Genomic DNA, 23,820 nt, shown 5'->3' on the forward strand with positions numbered 1-23,820 from the left:
AGGGGCCAGCCCCTTGGTTTAAATATTTTTAAAGTAGCAGCATCCAAGCTGCATGAAAAATAAAAGTGAACAGAAGATTTTTTGTTTGAATCAGAGGTAGAGTGGCCCAGTTAGCCACTCTCTCAAAACCCTCCCACCTTACTAGGTTTCCTTGAGACAGCTGCACAGAAACCCAAGTGCTCCAGGGATCATGATTTTAAAATCACTAAACTGGAGGATTTACTCTCTCTTCTGGTTCTGTCATTCTATGAACATGTGATAAAGTGTGTGTGTGTGTGTCTATGCATGCACGTGTGTGTATGTGTGTAATAAATGAAAGTTTCAGGCAAAAAATGCTTGTGCACCTATAGCTGTAAAAACCTTTTAAACCCTTATACCATTGACTGTTTCATTTTTTCCCCCATTGATGTAGTCTCAAAGGAAAAGAAATGGGCTCAAAGTGAGGTTGAGGTAAACCTTTGCCTTCTCATTTCATTTTTAAGCCCCATAATATAGATAAACCTGCATCTGTTAGAAGAATTTTCATGGTTAAAGGGATGGAGAGTGATTAATATCACAAATTGCAAAGTAGGGGAGAAACTGGTGATTCAGCTCTACCAAGCTCCAGGTACTTGGCAGAGGCTGTGAAGGCACCTGCCAAGATCCAGCCATTCTGCCAGTCATCACATGGTAACTGTCTCACGTAATTCCTTATAAGTAAACTGAATTTTACCCAATCTTTGGAGAAGTGAGGAAAAAGTCTCTTTCATATAGACCATATAGGCATGGTCTCCATCATATAGACATTAAAAATAAAGAAGGAAAAAAGTTAGAATGCGTCTGATTGTTACAATGAATTAAGCTAAGGACATTAAACAAATATTACTTTAAAAATTCTTTTTATATTTATCTCACTCTGGAAATAATATAGAGAACATAGTGCAAATGCTGGTATTTGTTTAAAATTCAGAGAAGAAAATAACAATCCTAAAATATTACTATAGAGATTAGTACTTTTAATATTCTGTAATATTTACTTTCAGCTTTTGTGTGGACATATATATTTATTATTGAAATTGTAATGATGCCATGCAAAAAATGGTCACTACCAGCAATATATAAAAGTAACTTGTGATTGCACCCTCACAAATATTAAATATTATTCATTTTAGCTTTATATGTTGGTTAAATGATGCCATATTCTTTCTTTGATTAGTAGTGAGGATTAATATTTTTAGTCTTTATATAATTTTTAATATGTTCATATTTTAAGTCTCTTTAGAATAGAGCAAGCTTTCTCTTTAGGGTTTTTTAGTGACTTAAACTTATCACTTTTTAAATAGTATGCTTAAATATATGCAGCAATGGTCAATCTAGATTAACCTCTATATAATGCTTTAGTGTTAAGACTCATATGTAATATAACTAGTCACCAATAAGGAGTAATAATGCAGCATTACCTTTTTACCCATTAAACTATTTTCTTATTTAAAATTAATTTTCTCAAGTTGCAAACACTGATTATAAAAATTTAAAGTTTTATATATGTATATAACTAAAATATAAATTTCCCCATTACCTCCCAAAACCACTCACCAAAGTAACCATTATTACAGTTTAATATGTATATCCTTCTTTAGTCTTTCCAATTTATATAACAAAGATAAATATGTACAATAGAGGGGATTATAAATGGATCATAGATAATAGTTTTTGAAACTTTTTCACTTAAGAGTATATCATAGCAGCTTTCCATATTGATACATGTAGATCCAGCTCTTTCATTTTAATGGCTTCATAGGATTGTAAAATTCTGATACACAATTTTTTTTAGGATTTTTAAAAAAAATTTCAGTGTTATATACAGTATGGCAATAAACATGCATTGCACATTTATATTTTGGCTTTGTGCATGTGTTTCCATAAGAGAGATTTTCAGAAGTAGAATTGCTGGGTTAAAGTTAATATGTGCTTTAAATTTTTTAAGTTACTTCCAAACTGCCCTCCAAATGGGATTTGCCAGTTTAAAGCCCCATCAACAGTATATGATGGCACCCATTTCTCTATGTTGTAACCCTGGCTATTAGCAGTGTTTTTAGAAATGTTGGCATTCTGATGGCATTTTGTTTTAATTTGTACTTTTTAAGTGTTAGTAAGACTTCACACTCTCTTTTCAAGAACAATTTCCTTATACATGTGAAGGTATGACTGCAATCAATCGTTGTATCTTGATTTATGCTTTCACTTATTTGTTAAGATTAAATTTTTAAAAATCTTTTATAATTAATTTCTAACTTTATTGGATTGTAGTCAGAGAATATGCCCAGAAATACACTTATTTGGCTCCATAAAAATAAAATCCTGTGACTATCTGTTTCTGGTAGCCTAGAGATGTGCCCTGGTTTGTGCTGCCATTTTGGGTAATTGCCAAGACCTAAAGTTGCTGTGGATAGAGTTGAGACACTGTTCCAACCAACCAAACAACAACAAAACATTCACTTTGGAGTGGTTGTTTCATGAGTGCTTAAAAACTTCTATTTTCTGTATGTTGCGTTCATATTTTTATATAATGATTGCATACTACACATATATACACACACATTCACACACTGTCTTTGAGCTAAACAACCAGCTAGTCTTCTCTTCTCATTTCCTAAAATCTTTCCTGCCTTAGAAGCAGAACTTTTGCATCCTTATGTTTCACAAAATTTTGTATTTATTTTCCCACATAGCATATATCTGTATTTGACTTTAAAACTCCTACAAATTCACTTTTTAATCTATTTATCTTAAATATGATGTTTAAATTTAATGCTTTATCTGTATAATACTACATATTCTATACCCTTATCCACATCTGTATTACAACTATGAGAAAAATGAGGTTGCAGAAGGTTTGATAAGAAATATATTGTCATTCCAGTTCAATAATTTGGAAACTACTGAATTTTTTTAAAGAGAGAAGGGACTTTAGATCATCCACTTCAATCTCTTCATTTTACAGAGAGAGAAATTAAGGAAAAGTGAATTCCCTAAGGTTATCTGGTTAGTTGGTCATGACTCACTTTCATTTTGAACTGAATCATTAATTCTCTGAAAAGCAAAAAACAAAAGAAAACCTAAACTAAAAAATGAAAACAATATTTTACACAACTGCTTTGATCTTAATCAAGAAAAACAATTGTAGATTAGGTTTTGTTTCAGTATTGATAGTGTATGAGTCATTCTGGTTTAGAGATTGTTATTCATTGAATCAGTGAGTGGTTGCAAGCAATGGTGAAAAGTCTCAGATGTTTCATTTAAACAACTTCTGACACTGGCTGCCCTTCCTACCCCCATCTCTTTCAAGATTATATGCAGCTCCTCCGATGATAGTGGTCTCCAGGTTTGTCACCTTATTTAAGTGATTTCACCAGACTAGTGTAGGCTTTCCACTGAGTCAGAATACAGACCTAGTTTTGGGCTTAGTCATAAATCCTGATAAAAGAGGGATTTCACAGCAATAGTAAATTTAATATCTAATATTTAACAAGTAATCTAGAGAGACTTTTACTTAGAAACCAAAATTTTAATGAAATATTTCAATTCACTTTTCTAAGGATGAACTAAGTCTAATGTAATTCTCTTCTTTCAAAGATCTTTATTGAACTTTTTATAACTGTTTTTCATACAAGATTTGAAACAGTTAACCTGATATATGTCCTGACACAAAAACTAGCGTTTTGAAATTGATATATGTATGGATTGCAGGCAATCTCTCCAACTACATTTAGGATATAGAATTCCCCCAAGGTAGAGCTGAAAATACCATAGTTTGTTATTTTTGTTGTTTCAAATACTCCACTTATGGATCTTCACTTCCTTACTGGTTTCCTTTCTTTCTTTGATCAATGAGCTGTGAGTTTTGGCTAAGACTCTGTCTTAGCCCCCTGTGGTTTTATCATCCTGTTCTTCTCTTTCAAGAGCTTATTCCTTATATAGGTTCAGCCCTCACCTTTGTTTGCATATCGTCTCAATTGATATCTCCTACTCTTACCTCTCTCTCTGGCTCCTGAACACATATACTAAATTGTCCCAAACTCAACCCAAGGTTGTATGTCTGAAACGGAGGCTACTGTATCTCATACCAGCCTAACATTCCTCCCTGCATCCCTAACTTGGTCAATGGAAAATATGGTTCAGGTCTCTTGAGCTTGAAATATTAGCATGAACTATGATTTCCTCTTATCTGCATCTTTACCCTTTATCCATTCTCAGCCAATTGCAGAATTCTGCTGTTTCTTTTGTAATGTTACTCGTATATTTTATTTTCTACTGCCACAACCTTGCTTGGAGCTTCAGTCCACTTTTAGGGATGATCTACAGGGATATGTACTATGATTTTTTCATAATCTTGTACATACAATTACCAGGTTAATCTTCCTAAAACTTCCTTTCAATAATTAGGGCCTCTTCCTTAATTCCTTTGGATGTAGTTAACGACTTAGTGGAAAAGCTAAGATGTTCCAGTTTTGTTGACCATCATGTGATTGGATTGGGCTGCATGTTTTTCAGCTTTTTTATAATTATGCCATTCTCTGCCTTTGTTGGTCTGGAGTGCTGTTAACAGGCTTTCCTGTTAATCCCATTTTCCTCTCCATTCTCTCACATAGCCTTTTTCTATTCTGCTTCCACACTTTCTCTCATTATTTCTCACACCTGAAATAACCTTATAATCACCTTAGTCTATTCAAATCTTTCTATTTTTGTAGTTCAGATTAAGTTTTATCTTTACCTGAAGATATTCAGTTCAAATTTATTATTGCCATTCAGAAAATATCTGGTCTTTGTCTCACTAAAATCATTTCATCTCTTTAATCATATTAATAGCACAATTGGCAAATATAAATATTCTTCTATGAAGACACAGAAGTGCTAGGCAAGAAAGAATAGTGAGGAAACCTGGGTTGAAATTTCAACTCTGTGGCTTCGAAGCTGCATATCCCCTAACAAGCTCCTTAACACACACTCTGAGTTAGTGTGTGTAATCCAACCTCTGAAGGGGTGGATCAGATAGTCCCCAAGTCTCTTTCAGTTGATGATCCAAAAACTAGTGTTTAAGGGCATTTCATACAACATAGTATTAAATATACTCTGCTATTATAAAACAGGCTCTACTATTATAAAATAGACTCTACTTCATTATTTATTTATCTGGTAATCATTAAGTTTCTTAAAGCTATCGCCTTATAAGAATATTCAAACTTCGGAATCAACATAATAAGTTACAGAATGGTTGTTTTATTTCTATTACTGTATAAAAACAATTTTATTCAATTGACATGCTATTAAAATGTGGGGTTACTTACATAATATCGTAATTGAATAAGCTTAGGCAACTTTTATTGAAATGAAAAGCAAGCTTGCTAAGTACAAGGCACTGTGTCAAACATTAGTAGACTTGGAATGGGGATGAGGATTCAGAAATGAATTGAAAGGCATGGTATCCACCTTCAAGGAATTGATAGTCTAATGAGAGAGGCATACAGATAAAGGAATTACTGTAATTAAGTATAAGAAGCTGTTGATTGCTACGACTTACTGATTACTTATGAACAAGGACCTATGCCAGGGAGTTAACATACACAAATGCTAATTAATATGCATAAACTCTAATTTTTACAACAATATTCCAAGGCAGTTATTATCATTCCTATTTTGCAGAGGGAAAAACTTAGGTTGGAGATCTTAATCTTCCCCAGGTGACATAGCTAGAGTGATGGGAATGTACTATCCATTACCTTATTAGGCATCTTTTGAGGCTTGGAAACATTTCTCTAGGAATACTTACTTAAAAGGAATGATTACTTTGAAATGGATGTGTCACTTAGAAAGTTTCCTTTGAAGGTAGCCTTAGAGCTGAGTCTTAAAGGAGGAGTAGATTTTCCATAGATCTGGTGGGGACACAAGTCCTTCTAGGCACAGAGAATAGACTGAGCAAAATTCCAGAGGCAAGGGAGTGGAGGTCATCTTCAGGGAAAAATGGTGATTTAGCATGGCTACAAAGAAAAACAGAGAAGAAGCAAAGGGAAAGATACAGTTTTTGAGGTTGAGGGGGCAGGATATTAGAAGAGTGTGTTACTCATCCAGGGAAAATGTAGTTGGAAAAGCTAGCCATTCTAAGCACTTTCAAAGATGACAGCTAAATCAGCTTGCGTAACAGCAAATAGAACCTACCCACCTGCTTAGTTTTTAATGCACTTTACTGAAAGTTGTGTCTTCCTACACACTTCTTCATAACTCCTTTGACCTATACCAGAGAGTAGTTCTATGGCAGCTATAGTCAACATGAAAAGCTCTTTTTTCATGATAATTTTTTACTCTCTTTCTTGTCTACTGAGTTTCTAAGCAATTTTTATCTTGTGCTTTTGTTCCCTCTTACAGGCTTGCAAAAGTTGTGCTCATCTCATCGTGGGCTTGAGAAGAGTGTGTGGGCTGCCAAAGGCAAATATAATGAAGGTGAGTTTTGAGGATGGAGTTTCAGGCACTCCCACTAACTTTGCTCTTCAGTATAATGGAGTAGCAACTCCAGAGTCTTTGCAGCATATGAAAATTTAACACAGATTTTCAGTATCATATTCATATTATTAATTATCAATGTGATGCATTAGCTTATAATGAAGTTTGCACAGCACATTCATGTCTGTAATTTATTTAGTTTTATCCTAAGCTTCTAGTGAAATTGCATTTACTCATAAATGTCTAATACAAGACCTTACATACCAAAACCTTTGCATGAATTGTTTGTAAGAAATATATTTACATTATAAAATAATAATTTGTAATCCCAATAAGTATGAATAAGTTAATCAGCAAAAGACCACTGTGCAAACCATTTGATATACACTCACCTATAACTTTTAATGTAAGAAATTTAATGTAGATTTAAATGGTCACTGTAGAATTTATATATATGAATATACCCATATCTGCTTATATAAAACAGCAAACTAACCTAAATACCTTCAAAAGTTAAAAGTTAACAATAAACCAACATATAATAGATGAAATGAGATCAACAAAAAATATACTTAGCAATCAAGTTTTTGAGATCCAATCATCAAGTGAAAGAACAAGGCTATTGGTTAACCAATTGATTGGTTATTAGTTAATAAAGTTAATCAATTAAATTGTCAGGGTTAGACAGAATAATCATATAAAGTAGACAGCTGAAACAAGAAAACAGAAAAATAGAGAGGCAAACATTGGCAGTACTTGTTAGAAACTTTTCATGGAAGAATTTGCTCTGGCCCAAGAGGTCTGCCTGTCCCAACACCAAACCAAAGTGAGTACATTGAGCTATCATAGCCTGGTGCTATTAATCTTTCAGATCGCATAACTCACTTACCTTGCCTTGATTCTGGGCTTGACAGAAATCTTTGGATTAGAATCTATCTTCCAGTGTATGCTGTGGATGTGTGTTTTGGGAAAATGTAGGTACTGGATCTATGCTAAATCTGTCAGTCCCCAAAGCAGTACTATTTTCTAGAACATAAGAATAATTGTATTAGTATTGTATTGGTGTTATTTTATTTCAAGTTTATTGAGATGTTGACATATAACATCTGTAAGTTTAAGGAGTGCAATGTAATGGTTTAATACATGTGTATATTGTGAAATGTAATATGTACACGTGTTAACAAGGTTATATAATAGTGCTAGTTAACACCTCCACCTTCTCACATAATTACCTTTTTTTGTGGTGATAACTTTTGAGATCTACTCTCTTAACAACTTTCAAGTACATAATAGAGTATTGTTAATTATAGTCACCATGCTACACATTAGGTCCCCAGAACTTACTTATCTTATGGTTGGAAATTTGTAACCTTTGAACAACATTCCCATTTTGCCCATCCCCCAGCCCCTGGTAACCAACATTCTACTCTGTTTCTATGAGTTTAGCTATTTTAGATTCCACATATAAGAGAGAACTTACAGTATTCGTCTTTCTTTGTCTTACTCATTTCACTTAGCATAATGCCCAAAGTTCATCCATGTTGTCACAGAGGGCAGGATTTTCTTCTGTTTTAGGGTTGAATAATACTCCATTGTACATTTAGACCATGTTTTCTTTATCCATGCATCCAACAATGGGCACTTAGGTAGTCTCCATGTCTTGGCTATTGTGAATAATGCTGCAATGATCACAGGGGTGCAGACATCTGTTTGATATTCTGTTTCATTTCCTTAGGCTATATATCCGGAAGTGGGATGTTGGATCATGTGGTAGTTCTATTATTAAGTTTTTGAGGAACTTCCATACTGTTTCCATAGTGGCTGTGCCAATTTACCTTCCCACCAACAGTGCACAAGGTTTCCCTTTTCTCCACAGCTTCTCCACTTGTTGTCTCTTGTCTTTTTTATACTAGCCATTCTAACAGGGGTGAGGTGTTCTCTCATTATGGTTTTGATTTGCATTTTCCTGGTGCTTAGTGATGTCGAGCATCTTTTCATGTACCTGTTGGCCATTTGTATGTCTTCTTTGGAAAAATGTCTATTCAGCTTCCCTGCCCATACTTTAATCAGATTGTTTGCTTTTTGCTATTGAGTTGTATCACTTCCTTATATATTTTGAATATTAACTCATGAGATAGATTGTTTGCAAATATTTTCTCTCATTCCATAGGTTTCCTTTTGATTTTGATGACTGTTTCTTTGTTGTACAGAAGCTTTTTAGTTTGATGTAGTCCCACTTGTTTATCTTTGTTTTTCTTGCTTGCACTTTTTGAGATTTTTTGTCATATTCAAAAGATTATTGTCAAGACCAATGTCAAGAAGCTTTGCCTTTATGCTTTCTTCTTGTAATTTTACACTTTCAGGTCTTATATTTAAGCCTTTAATCCATTCTGTGTTAATTTTTGTTAGTGGTGTATGATAAGAGTTTGCTTTTACTCTTCTGCATATAGTTGTCCAGTTTTCCCAACATTGTATTGATATTATTAATATATACTGTGAACTTTGTTGCCATAAATCCACCTTTGAAAAAGTTTCTGCTTCCTTCTGTCAAAGTCAGATTTCTGAGACTATAACTTAAAATCAACCCCTTACCATATATTAAGTAAAATCTACCTTAGGATGCCTCTAGGCAACCAGTAGGCTAGCTTTTCTCTAGCCTAAAGTTTGCCATTATCTTTTTTCTTTACTATTTAACATCACTCGTTTTTCCTCTAAATGGCTTTCCTATATTAAGTAGTATCTAGAGGAAATTATCAGAAGTTTCTGTATACCTAAATAAAAGTGGATTATGGAATGAAAATTAGCAAAGAGAAATGGTGAATAAATGAAGAATCATATGAGTAAAAACAGGCTCTTAGATAACATTAAGAATATTACCAGGAACTAGTACTTATTGAGTTAGCCTATGTGCCAAGTACTGTGTTAAGATCTTTATGTAGGTTCATTGATTCCTCCTAGCAACTCTATGAGGCCAGGACTTCTATCAAGTACAGATTAGGTGAATGAGTGTCAGACGTGTGAAGCAACTTGTCTGCAGTCTAGCTACTTCTGCCCTCAGAGAGATGTGAACCAGGACTTGAAGCCAGGTTTGTCTCCGAAAGAGACAGAGCTCTTGACCATTCACAGATATTGGCATGATCCTAGAAACTAGTGATGCATAAAATTTCCACCAACTGTGGAAATCAGAATTAGAAGTGTTGTTGGAAAGTAATATTATTAGTTTGTCTTCAGATGTATGTAAGAGAAAGTATTCTTACAAGATAAATCACCAAAGTCCTGTGTAGATGAATAAATTGCTAAAGAGAAAGATAACTTACTAGGCAACTCTAAGTTGATTATTTCAAATCCCACAATTCCACAGAAGGTTTTATTTTTATCAAAAGTGAATAATTGCATTTTCCACAATTTAGATTCACCTGTAATATTAAATGGTATGTCCTTTCTATCCGACTCTGTAAAAATTTCATGTAGGGTTCTTATACCAAGGAATTTCTGTTTCTAATCAAGAAATTGAAATCCAGGGGCTAACATGTCTCTTTGTTAGCAAGGCCTAGGCTTCCAAGGCCTTCCTTCTCCAAGACTAAGTGGCCACAAACCAGACCTGCCAGAGAAGACCTTGTGCCTTCTTTGTGAAGCCCAATTGAAACACTCCTCTGTACATTGTGCCCATTTTTGTATATTCCTTAGTGTCAAGTCAGGGTATTTACTAGTTTGGTTTTTCTTGGGAGTGGGGGTCAAGTTTTGTTGCATTTCGCTTTTTTATTTCTTTTATACCACTTTATTGAGGGGTGATTGACATACAATAAGCTATTCTTAATTAATGTATACAACATGATTAAATGGAGATAAGTATACACCCATAAAACCATCACCACAATCAATGCCATAAACATGTCCATCACTCCCAAATTATCCTCCTGCCCCCTTTATTTGTTCTTTTTCTTTTGTAGTGAGTAGAATTGTTGTTACCAGGGCCTGAGGGGAGAAGAAAAAGAGAAGTTGAGCTGGTCAAAGGGTATAAAACTTCAGTTATGAAAGATGATTAAGCTCTGGGGGGCTACGGAATAGTTAATAATACTGTATTATGCTTAAAATTTTGCTAACAGGGGAGATTTTATGTTGCATGTTTTTGTTTACCTTAATCAACAGATTTTGTTGCAGTTCCATCCTTCTAGTTACTGTGGTGAAACTCCCTGTGGTTTCCTTGATGCTTCTCTTACTTTCACTCCCCGCATATGATGAGTCAACTCATCCTGTGACTCTGTCTTCAAAGTGTATGCATAGTCCAACTGCTTCTTACCACGTTCACTGTTACCACTCTGTCTAACTACGGTTGTCTTTCCCCCTGGAAAACTGTGAAATACCTCCCAACTAACATCTGCTATCGCCTCACCTTTACTCCCTCCTCCTACCCCTCACACATTCTCTTCTTGACAGGGCAGCTTCAACAATTATTTTACAACCTAAATCAGTTAATGTCACTCCTCTGCTCAAAAACTTCCAAAGGCTTCCTATCTCATACAGACCTTACTTAAAATGACCTGCAACTCCCAGCTACCACTCCTCTGATTTCATCTCCTACTAATTTTCCCACAGGGCACAAGGGCTCCTTGTAGCTCCTCTCACCGGTGGGCTGTTACATTTGTTGTGGCTTCTGTCTGGAACACTATTCCCTCAGATATGTGCATGGCTCACTGCCTCACTGCCTTCAGGACTTGGCTCAAACATCACTTCCTCAGTGGGACCCTGAGTGGCCCTTTCCTGGCCACCATATTTAAAATCGCATGCCTCTCTCTCCACGCCCTTTTGGCACTTATTTTTCTTCACAGCACTTATCTGATATACTTTATTCTTTGTTATTTTTATATTATTCTCTCTCTTCTCCCACTAGACTGCGTACTACATAGGAGAAAGAAGTTTTACTTTCTTTAATTTTTCTGTTTTGATCACTATCTTCAGTGACTAGAACAGTGCCTAATAAAGGGTAGGTTCTCAGAAATATTGGTGATGAAATGAACTACACAGTAATGTGTCTAAAAAGTAGAACTGATGGAAGTTTATGCAGTACTATATTAATTTCCCTGGGGTGAGTTTTAACATCAATTTAAGCTCCTTAGATAGCAGTGTCTGCTTTTGTTACATTTGTTTTTCTGAAGATAATCACGAATACTGTATATACATCCCGAGTGTGTGGCAGAGAACTACTTGCCTCCCACACTCAGGACTGATAGGTCTTCCTGTCTTAATTAAAGCCAGATTAGAAACTGTGGGAGATTCACAGGATTCTTCTGGGATATTGGTCCAGATTTTCCCCTTACTTTATTAAAAGCTTCCCTTTCTTAACACAGCTCTTTTTCTCCTGAACATGGCAGAAGATGAAATATCAAAGGAATATACTTTTCTTTCATTTCCTCAGGAAATTCTTTTTTAGATTAATTCCAAATTCTTAAGGGAGAATGTAATTTAATCTTCCTTGTTACAAACCAAAAGTTGTTCTTCTATTTACCATTTGTTCCTAAACAAGAGCCTAGGAAAGCCCAATCTTAGCATGTAGTCATTTTATTCCACTGATGAAAACAGAAAGCTGGCAGATCTATACAAAAATATGTGCAATGGAGTGACCTTTCTCCATTAGGACATCTGCTTATTCTCTCATTCATTTATCACACCAATGTAATGGGTCTCCTTTGCAACAGATATTTAGCTGGGTGAGAAAGTACATGAAGAGAGACTGGAAAGAATCTTAGATTCAGAATTACAAGAACCACGGGTGAGTCAGCCTGAGGAATATAACAACAACCTGACCCTGGAAAGTAATTTAATTTCTTTGAGTTTCATATTTTTATTAAGAAAATGAACGTGATAATACATATTTCACAAACTTAGATTTTGTGTGAGTACTAGAAGAATTATTGAATTATAAAACAATTTGTAAAATGCTATATAAATGTAAGCCTTTTCATGATCACATTATAATGAAAAGTTTTGTTTTTATATAAAATTAAATATTACCATAAATTATTTCATACTATAATAAGAAGGAAATATATTAGAAAGAAAGAGGTAGAATGAGAGAAAGAGATCATGACTGCCAAGTTTCTTTTCTCAACATAAAATAGTCAGCAGGAGAAAAATATATAAATGTTTGTAACAAAAAGCAATATCTACCTATGCATAGAGAAATAAAAATACAATTTGTGGGTTCACAGCAGAGGGAAACTTTAATTTCAATGCAGCACATTCAGTGAGGCCTTATCAACAGAGTAGCATGTGAGCAACGCCTTGAAAGGGAAGAAGCTTGCTAGCATGTCATTCGTGCCCACTTAAGATGGCCTTAGGAGATAGTCTATTGCACCTGGACTGCATGGCAGTCAACCACATGGGCTTTGGAGTCAGATTATCTGTTTTCAAATCGTGGTTATGCATTTCCCTAGCTGCATGATCTTGAGTATGTCACTTAATCCCTTTGTTCCTCAATTTCCTCATTTATAAATCTGAGATGATAGCATGGATCTCATAAGGCCAATATGAGGATTAAGATAATTGCTTAGCATACTAAGCTCCCATTAAATCTTAGGTGCTGTTATTCTACTTATTATTGCTATTATTATTGTAAATGGCAACATACAAAATTCCTGTTGCCAAAAATGGATCTTCAGGAATGCCATGCAGAGATATAAGTAGTCCCTTGGTATTATAAGTCAGAATGGCAAGGTGGCCCTCCTTCCCTTCTCTCTTTTTCTCTTTATCTTCTTCTGTATATTATTGTCTCCACTTTCCAAAATATGGGTTGTCCGGGGCCCCTTGCTGCAATCCCATCTGGTGCTCAGAGATGTTGCCTCTTCCTCTCTTGAGGACTCCAACATTCAGCGATCAATGAGCACAGGTCACAAGTTAAATAAATGATAAACCAATCAAGTCATATAAGTAATGACTTAATGGGTTTTCTCTCTATTTTCAACAATAGGTGTTCAGTGAATATAATGAGGAAATAAGTGAGAAATAAAGACTTTATCCAGGTATTGTAATGAACCTCCCAAACCAACAATCATGCTCCATAAACATAGACCCATCAGCATCATCATCATCCAACCATTTAACATTGGGTAGTTACTTACAGTTTATAAGTCACATTCACTTATTCCTGGCTGTAATCCCAACAGTTGTATACATTAAATAAGTATTATCATTTTTATTTTACATGTAATCTTTGTTTCCTTTCTGTAAATTCTAGACAGGTCTGTAAGTATGTTATTTGAAGAAGGAAAGCAGGGTGTAGATGATCACACCTACCTATGATGTTCAGATGATGAACAGTCCATCTAGTTTTCATCAGTCTATAAATATCTATGTATTACATATTATTTCCCATCTCATTATTTATGAGTTCATAGAGATCCACTTCAGATGGCAGAGTTCACTCCTTTTTTCTAGTCTCCATCCTTTTTCCCTTTCAAAATCTCCTCAGTTTTTCGAACTCTCTGCTCTCCCCCTTGCTTCTGGCACCACTCTGAAAGTCTTTGCTACAGGCTACTGGAAGGAGGCTCACCGGAAGCTCACAGTATCTAAATCTTTCAGGGTCTAGAAGGATGTGTGGGTGAGTTAGGCAGGCAGTCCATCATATCATAGAGGGGACGAGAAATGACCCTCAATTTCATGGGAAATGTGATGAGTTGGAGAGAGAATTAGAGAGGAGGCATTAACTATTCAGTTCCACTTGACCCTTGACAAGTGATAATGAAGTTTCAGTTTTAACAAGTGTCCCCAATTTAGCAAGAGATGTTGCAAATCTGGATGTTTGTATAAATATCTCAATTTAGAATACTGGTGATACTTTCAAATCCTTAAAAATAACCCAACACTGAGTAGGCCTAATAAAATGACCCCAAGGCTAGATTTGTCCCTTGTTTATCAACCTGAAACCTCTGCTTTATAACCTTCAAAAGCTTGAGAGGAGACAAAATAAACAAAACATAGCCCTGTTAATATCGACTGTCCTTCATCAAGTGACTGATGAATTATGCCAACAAGGAATCTGTCTTTTTATTCTGTTTTACTAAAGACCTCTTGTCTCCACTAAGGGCAGGGGTGAGAACAGAAGGGGTGAGTACAGAAAAAAAATCATCTCCTGCCACTCACAAATGAGGTACCTATGGCTCAAATATTTACTCTGGATAGGGTACCCATAGGTTCTAGTTTGCTGGGGACAGTTCTTGTTTACATCTGTTGTCCCACCCAGTGTAATTATTAATAGTGATATGTTCATACTCAGAAGTATGCAAGTTAGGGAAATAAATTATACGGTGACATTAGTGCTGGTTAACCAAGTGTCATAGCTATTAACAGGCCACCATCTCATGGATGAGAAGACAAGTAACTAATTGTAGGTGCTATCTGAGGTAGAACTGTTACAGTGTCCAGATTCAAAGCCAGGTTAGCCAACTCTACAATCATAACTTTCTCCAATTCAGGCTGTTAAAGTTTTACTTTAAGCATCAGAGACCTATTTTACAGATACTGGAACTAAGGCTAAAAGAAATAAAATGTACTCAGACACATCACTTAAGAAGTAACAGAGCACAGATCTTCTGAGGTCAAGACTGCATACTTTCCTTGCAGTCTCCCTGTTTGGAAACAAAAGACCAACCATTATGCTATACATAACAATCACGACACTAAAGGTACAATTTGGTGATGCATCTGCTAAGAGAAATAGAAAACTTAGAATACGACTAATGGTTAGGGAGACACAACTAACTGGCATAAAAGAATGAGAACAATCCGTGATTCCATATAATTAAGTGCTAAATTATTCAGTAGGGATGAAGTTCCGAAGAGATTTCATGTGGGCTAGTATATTCAAAGAGAGGTGGTACATCAACCGGGCATTGAAGAACTTGGATGATGAACGACAGGTGGAGAACATTCCCAAAATAGAAAACAAAGAGAAGTATTTTTGTAAGGCAGATCAAGGAATATATTCTGACCCAAACTGAGAGTTTGTGCTGGGGAATTGAGAGAAATATGGTGGATAAATTAGATGGGGCCAGATTTTGAGAATTTTTTTAATGTGTAATTTTATTTTATCCATACATATACATAACTTTACATAATGCATAAATGTGGTTATATACATGCTTTTGAATGTATAGTCATTTTTCTTTTTCCCTTTTTTGGCTTCCTTCTTTCCCTGTCTTCATCCTTCCAGCCGTATTAAACTTCCTAGCCATGTTAACAATCCAGTATGTAGCTTTCTACATATTTTCTCTCTGTTCAAATAATCAGAGAGATTTCATGGTAGGATAAATCGTAATTTACCATATTTCTGGGTATGAGTTTTCTTCCAGTGTTTTGCTACCAAGACCAATGATCAATAAACACTCTGACATATGGGTCATAATTTATGGCTGCTTTGTTTGTATGGGATAGACTTCTAGAAGGTGGATTATTGGTTAAAGTAGGCTCTAACGCTTCACAATTCCAAAGCAATGTCTGAAAGAAGGCTTTTCCCAACATCCGCTATAAAAAGAGGTATCAAGGCTGCTTTCCCTTCCTGCTAAAGTGAAAAGCTTGAAAATATGCCTTGTTATTTTAACTTGTATTTCCTTGATTACCAGAGAAAATATTTTTCCCATTTTAAATTATTTATGACTTTTTTAGATTAGAATTTGAGAATGTGGTCTGTGAATACTCTACATTTTTTTCTTTTATTTTTTCTGTTTTGCTTTTCTTTTCCTTCTTTTTTGTTCTTTTCATCAATCAGGGTTCATTCAGGGAAATAGCATAAGAGATACTTTACGTATTATGCAACAGGAATTTATTATAGGAATAACAACATACCCTACTGTAGGAATTTTTAGAGAATAATGGTCCAAAAAGGGATATTGAGAGATAAGAGAAAAGTTGCTAAGCAGCCCTTCTGAAGCACGGAGGTGGCAGACAAATTAGACTGTGTCAGGGAATCTTGAGTGGGATCATGGTGGAACACTGTTGGATCAGCCTATGGAAAGGCTATTGCCTTTGTAACTGATGCTGGCATGGCATTTCTGTGGTGAAAAATGAGCAGGACATGGTCCCAGGAAGAACAAGAGTTAACTAGAATCTGTCTGCACCTCTGTGTCATTCTCTCATCACTTGTAAACTCAGTGACCTCCAGAGTGTAGTGGCTACTACTTCCTCTCAGCTAGCCTAATCTTGCACGAATTTCTCTTTTGATCCACTTTAACCTGGAACCATACAGAGAAGGCAATTCTGGAAAACACAGTTGTAGTTTAGTGAAGTTAAGCAGATGTGACAAAGCACTTGAGCAATTTTTATGAATAGCCACAAAATACAAAGATAATGTCTGTTAAACGAAGTGTGTTTATTGTTAGTATGTCATTGAGGTATTTGTTTACTTTGGTCAAATATATTGTTTAAATTTTTAGAGAAGAATATATTGTCTTCCATTACAGTTGCAATTTTATTAATTTCTTGATTGTCTAATAGTTTTGCTTTTGTATTAAATGCTGATGGTTTGGTACTTAAAAATGTATGACTGTTATATCTTATTATAAATTAAACCTTTGTCTTTACATACTGTGCATATTTAACATTTTAGTCCTTCGAGTATGAAATTCTGTCTTGAGTGATATTAGTATTGCTAGACTTGCTTTCTTTTTTATTTTCATTTACCTGGAATTACTTTGACCACCACTTTATTGCTTTGCCTTAAATATTTTTATTTCTTACAAAGTACGTATCTTGATTTTAATCCAATATAAGTCACTGTCTTTAAATGGAAAAAAATGAGTCTGTTTATTTTTGGAATACCGGCTAATATACATTAAGGTGCAATGTATTTCATTTGTTTTCTGCTTGGACAATTTACTGTTCTTTTCTCATTCATTAAATATTACTTTCATTTTCCTTGCTTGCATAATCAGATGCTTTAAACCAAATTATTTTGTCTATTAAGATACATACTTCTACTTACCTCTTGTTTGATCCCCTCTCCAATAAAAGAGGGTCTTAGGACTGTTTTCACTTTCTACTTTTCCTCTCTCATTCTCCTCTCCCTTATTAGATATCTGAAACATTTTTACTTCCCCTACTCCCAACTACCTGGATTTGTTGAGAGAACTGATAACTAATTTGAATTTATTTTATAGCATGTCCTTTATTTTCAGTATTTTTATAGCTCTTATGTCAATTATCTCTAAAGTGTATTATTATCCACTTGAATTTAATTAAATAAATAGATTAACTTTGGTACTACTATATTTTCCTCTTATCTTGTAGTCTCTCTTCTGATTCATCTTCTTTTTTAGTAGAGTCTTTCCTTAATTGTTTAATCAAACAGATTATGTAAGTTATATCTTTATCAAATTATTGAAAATCCTCAAATGTCTTCCTATACTTGAGAATACATTATGTCTTGTCTAGGTACGTGATTCCAGGATGAAGTCATTTTTATCCTCACTCTGAAGAAGCTATTTTAGTTTCTAGCATTGCAGATTAAAAATTCTGATGTCAGTCTCTTTTCTGTTTTCCTTCATCAATATTTTACTGATCTTCAGGTGACAAAAACTAATTTAGGGATTGGAAAATATATTCACTAGAGTAAACATGTAAACTTTCTTGAAAAGAACGTAGGAAAATCCTTGTTTTTATTGTGTAAATGTAAAGCCATAAAATTTTTTCCAAAAGTTCAACCTTTGTTTTACAATAAAACACCACAAACTTGGAAGACTTGGCACTTCAAACATTTAGGGCTTATATAACCATTTGCTATCTATTCTTAAAGTAATTACAAAGATGTACTCTTTTTTTTCTGGTATAAAACATGCAAAAACTAAAAATATATATCCTGGCTGAATTCGGCACATAGATTCCAATATATATTTGTTAAATGTACTAAAAAGAACATATCTAGCTTTCTCCTATTACTTACAGGAATTATAGGAAGGGAGGAAGAGGTTCATTTGATATAAAGTGTGATTTACTGAATATTTTTCAAGGAGGCATAATGTGATCAACTTTTCAGTGATGCTAACATAGCTTCTTTAGATTTACTTTAATGAATACAAAAGCTATAATTGACACATTGATTATTGATACATAAATGGTTTCATGTCACCAATATTTATTTTCTAAGTAAATTCAATGGTATCTCATTAGCTAAATAATTAATTCAATGCTCTTTTCATCCTGTAACTTCTTTTTTGGAAAACTCTGTCTCTCCATCATATTAAAATGTTTGATTTCAGAGACCCCTTAAATTCAGATTCCCACAAAGCTTCCAATTTTAGATTTGAATCAACGAAGATTTTCTGTACCATTTCCACTACTTTTCTTCAGAGGGGAAGAGGAATAACCCTGGTCAAATGAACCATAAATATTGTATTTCCCAAGTCAGAGCACATGCAATTCTCTTCTGGCAGACATGAATCAGATTATTAGAGGCAGAACAGACCTTAGGGAGCATCTAATCTATCAACCTTATTAGAGATGAGACACCTTGGGCCAAGAAGCAAAGTGATTTTCACACTGTAAGCCAGCAAGCCAGTTTAGACACCAGGAGATGTGTGAGACTCTAGAGTCTCAAAGCAATGCCCTCCTTCCACATTTCTTTCATAGTTTAACAAGGGGGCCTCCATGGCCAAGTGCTGATTTTTTTTCAATTTCCAATCTTTCCTCTAACTAGATTAAAATGGCATAATGATGTTTTCTATCCAGACTATTTTTAAATACTTATTTTGTATTTCTTTTTTACATATATTTTTCTAACATAAGTAATACATATTTGATGGTTAAGGGGACTGCATAACTTACTGTTCAAAACAGAACACTTTTTAAAGTTTGAGGCTATTAATAATTGCACTGTAAAAAAAGCAACCCAGAACATAAGCTCACTTTAGGAATGAATGGAGGATACGGTTAAAATATCAGTAAGAAAAGGGAAAAAAAATTCAGTTCACTCATATCTTCTCCATGTAAATTTAGCCATATTTTGAGTTTTATCATTATAGATATATCTATACATACATAATTTTTGCAAAAAATTACCTGACACTGCAATATTCTTTCATAGTCTGCTTTTATTAATAAACAATGTATCAGGAACCTTTTTTCCAGTAAAGAAATATTCATGCACACTATCTTTTTAAAGTATTGCTTAGCATTACATTTTTAATATCTTTTTAAAAAATGACTAGCCAGTAGACACATTCCTTGCTTCAGGTGAACTGTTTATGTTCAAACAGAGACAACAGCGTATTCACAACCAGTCACTCTAGCTTCTCAGGGGTCAAGCATACATTATCTCTGACAAATAAATAGGTAATTACAAAAGCTGCCTTCATCTCCACCTTCCCATTGACAAACACCCAAACAAACAATATAGCACAGGTCTAGACCAGTCAGACAGAGGCATCAAGCTACCAGATGAGAACCAGCCATAAACAACTAGTACCACCACAGCCAGAACACCAGCTGAGCATCAGCTTTGCTCAAAAGTATAGAAATTCACCAAAATGTGGTAGAGTGGTCACTCTGGCCAGAGTATCAGTTGAAGAACTTATGAAGATGAGCAGACATAAAAATAAATCAACAATTATTACATTCTTAGACTTTCAAAACAACACAGGAAAAACAGTCTTTATGAAATTAATAGACTGGAATAAATAAGATCACAAAGCAATGTAAGGCAATCTTGAAAGGCAATTAATACACTGGGTTTATATTTAATTAATATATAATTAATATACTGGGTTTATATTTAATGGGTTTATATATAATCAATATACTGGGTTTATATTTGAATGTGTTATATTAGACTATTTTCACAAATAATAAATAGTAGCTGAGCAACGTGGAAAACCGTTTATTCAGCAAATGTGAATTTGATAATATTTTATGTGCTAGACCATCTTTTAGGCAATGTAAGAGATAAAAAATGAATCAACACGGTCTTCCTTAAAGCATTTCTTCTGAGCTAGGAGAAAATTATGTGCCTACTTTTGAAAGCTTATATATATATTGCATAGTAGAAACATGTAAAAATGCCATGAAATATGTTAGTCATATTCTATCAGAATTACAGGAGGTTAAATTCACATCTAACTGGCTCTATACTGGGTGGATGTGGATAAAGGAAAATTTCGTCCTGGAAATGCATTGCTCTGGGGCCTCGAAGGATGGGTAGGGGTTGAGAAAACTTACGGGTAGGATAGGAGTTCTAAGTAAGATGAGCATTTCAAGTGGAGGACACAGCAGCAGCACAAGCAGAGAGGCCTATGAGGAAGAAGAGAGGCCTATAGGATCAAAAGAGTTTCTAAAAGAGAGTCTTAGAAACAAGATTGCAAAGTGCTGAGAGCAGATCATGGAGCTCCTTGAATGGTAGACCAATGAACGTGGACTTGATTTTTGAGGCAATTTGAAGAAGTAATTGTAAGTTTTTCAGCAGAGACATAACATACAAACTGTGTTAAATTTATCATCTCCTACTTTGTCCCACACATCTGCTTTCTTTTGATGCTGTCTTCTTAAGCAAATCATTTTGTGTTCCTGTCTCTTCAAAATACTGTGTGCTGGATTCAGAGAAGGTAGAGGCTCCAGATTTTCCTCCACTGCTTTCTCTTAGTCACTTATATCCATCAGGAATGTCACTTCTGAATGCTTCTCTGAGCATATAGTCTGAATATCAGCAAGACTAACCTCCTTAATTCTGTGCTTATACTGTCACATGTGGCCAAGAATCATAGGCTTTTTGGGAAATAACTGTTAAGTTGCACTCCACCCTTCCATTTATCACAGCATATGGTTTTTTGAAGAGCTTGCTTATGTCTTTAACAAAGTATGGATAGCAACTAGAAACAAGAAAATACTGAATATATTAAATATAAATATAGATATAAAATACACAAACTATTTTAATATAATTTCCCTTGGCTTTGCATAAGGAAGATGACAACTACCCAGGGCACTAAACAAGCACTTTTCTTGAAGTCATTTTAAATTTTTAATTGCATTGGTTTCTTTACTTATTCATTAGTAAGCATTTATTAAAGCTTGTGTGACAAGAACTATACCAGTCTCTGAAGAAGCAGACATTCTACACTCAATCTGCTCTCAAGGGGACCAGTCTCCCTCTAATAATGTCTTGCAAGGAGATCTCTCTCTTCTTCTCTCTTCCTACTCTGCAGATAAATCCATTATCAACATGACTTGGCTATTTCATTTTGCCCATCAATACCTTAAATGACTGGGTTCTAGAAAGGGAATAACTCAAAGAGAATTTTTATCTCTATCTCTGTTTCCATTTAGGCAATGAGGAGCAGAATTGGCAATTTCAATTTCAATTAAGTCAGTAGTTGAAGACCCAAAGAGGCAAGGACAGTTCCTACAATAGAGCACAATACAGAGAAACCTGTCATTGACTGAGCTGAGTGGTCCTCTTTCAGGATGCAAAAGAATAAAAAGCCTCCCGGTGATGTAAACAGCAGAGCTCCTTACCTCTCTGCGAGGCGAAAGTTAGCGTGGAGCCTGATAAAGTAATTACTTACCTAGGACACGAGACAGGTGGTGAGCTGTGGGGAGGAGAATGCAGCAGAATCTTCAGCAAGGAAGAAAATAAACAGGGTCCAAGACTGAAAAAGACAGAAAAATTGGTGAACGACAAATATGGAGGGAGTTTAAAGATATATGTATACAATAAATATAAAAATCAATATAGATCATTTGTAGAAAGCATGACAATGACAAAAACAAGGAAGTATAAAAACCTTAATCCTCACTTGAAAAATTAATTATTCTGGAAAATTTGTATGTTTCTTTCCTGTCTTTTTTTTTCTATCTTGCCAAACATAGTCAATGTCATACTACATATGATTTTGATCATACCCCCTCTCTGAAAATTATATAATTATTTTCTCATCATTAAAATTTGAAGAAAGAAGTTTGAAGCCAAAAATAGTAAGAAAAACCAAAGCAACAATCAGTTTAGCCTTGAGGCTATTTTATATTCATTACTAAACTTTCTACAATAGAGATGTTACTATCAAAATATTTCCTATTATCAGATCATAGGAACATTTAGTTTTCAGGAAGGTCTTTGCTCAAACCTCTCTTTCTGTACTCCCCAGTTCCAAAACACACACACTCTCTCTTTACACACACACACACACACACACACACACACACACAGAGCTTCTCCTTCTCTTTGTGTTGCCTTTCCTGTAAAGCAGATGGTGCTTGAAATTTCCTCAGTCCCTCACAAAGCTGTTCCTCTAGCAACATTCCCTAAAACACAGATTTTAAAACAAGCAAAGACGTTCTTTGAATCCCCTGCTAGTTAATTTGTCAGTGCTGCCTGAAATGTTTCTAATTAAAAGCAATCAACTTTATGACAAGATAATTTAATCATAGATGCACTGCAGAGGTTAGGATGAAATGATGTTAGAAATAATACAAACTACTTTCTTTTTGGAAAAAAAAATTTTGAATGAGGTTCAAATTTGTAACTCATTTCTAGCTCCAGCACACACATCCTTGCTTCCTGCTGAGCTGTGGGTCAGGGAGTTGGTTGGAGAAAATCAGACTTCAGCAGAAAGAAGAGGTTCTAGGAAACAGAAGCTGTTACCTGTGCCTGGAGATGTGGAGTAGAACCAGAGGCTTGTAATTCTCTCAACTGTTCCTCCTGATGATGAATTTAATTAATGCTCACATTTCAAAAATATTTCTGACTCTAATCCTGATGATTTAAAAGGGTTTTAAAAAGAGAATCAGATCTTCAGGGGTCATAATTATAGTAATATAATTTAGTATTTATTGACATTTGTTTCCTGCCATGAACTAGTCCTTAAAAACATTATTTAATTCTCACCTTTCAGAATTGCGTTGTAGTAGAATCCTGTGAGTTGGGTTGTATCAGAATGACCTGTAGGTTAAGTTGTATTAGAATTTTAACTGCAAATGAACAAAACAAAACAAAAAACACCCTTAGGGAAATTATCATTTATTGCTCTGGGTTTCAGTGTCCTCTTCTAAAAAATATCCATAGAATGAGCCTTTGTGGAGCTATGCTCTAGGTTTGTTCTAGATTTTCAGTTCGAGATAAACTCACGCTGAGTTCATTCTCCATAGCCCAGTATTTAGTGACTGCATACTGAACTCTTATTGAATGCCCAACATTTTCTTTCTGGAAAGACCATTATCCTTCTTTAAAGAAGGCTGCACATTCTTTGATAAACCTCCCACTGAGAGAGGAATCCAATTTCTCTCTTCTTGCTTCAGATGACTTCAGGCCCAGTCACTGAAACGCAAGAGAGACTCTGAGTCAGAACCACTAGGCTGAGCCTAGCC

The 23,820-nt window shown here is 34.8% G+C and overlaps 1 protein-coding gene across 4 annotated transcripts in view; it reads left to right on the plus strand.

The window, feature by feature from the left end:
- Positions 1-23,820, plus strand: part of ANO3 (anoctamin 3) — a 451,605-nt gene that overhangs the window by 129,660 nt on the left and 298,125 nt on the right. For all 4 annotated transcript variants that reach the window (XM_070273456.1, XM_070273457.1, XM_070273459.1 and 1 more), the window contains one exon: positions 6,403-6,477. In XM_070273456.1, coding sequence (XP_070129557.1) covers positions 6,403-6,477 — 75 coding nt within the window. The remainder of the gene's footprint in view (positions 1-6,402; positions 6,478-23,820) is intronic.

The sequence above is a fragment of the Equus caballus genome, chromosome 7 (assembly GCF_041296265.1).
Source record: "Equus caballus isolate H_3958 breed thoroughbred chromosome 7, TB-T2T, whole genome shotgun sequence".
NCBI classification, from domain to species: Eukaryota; Metazoa; Chordata; class Mammalia; order Perissodactyla; family Equidae; genus Equus; species Equus caballus.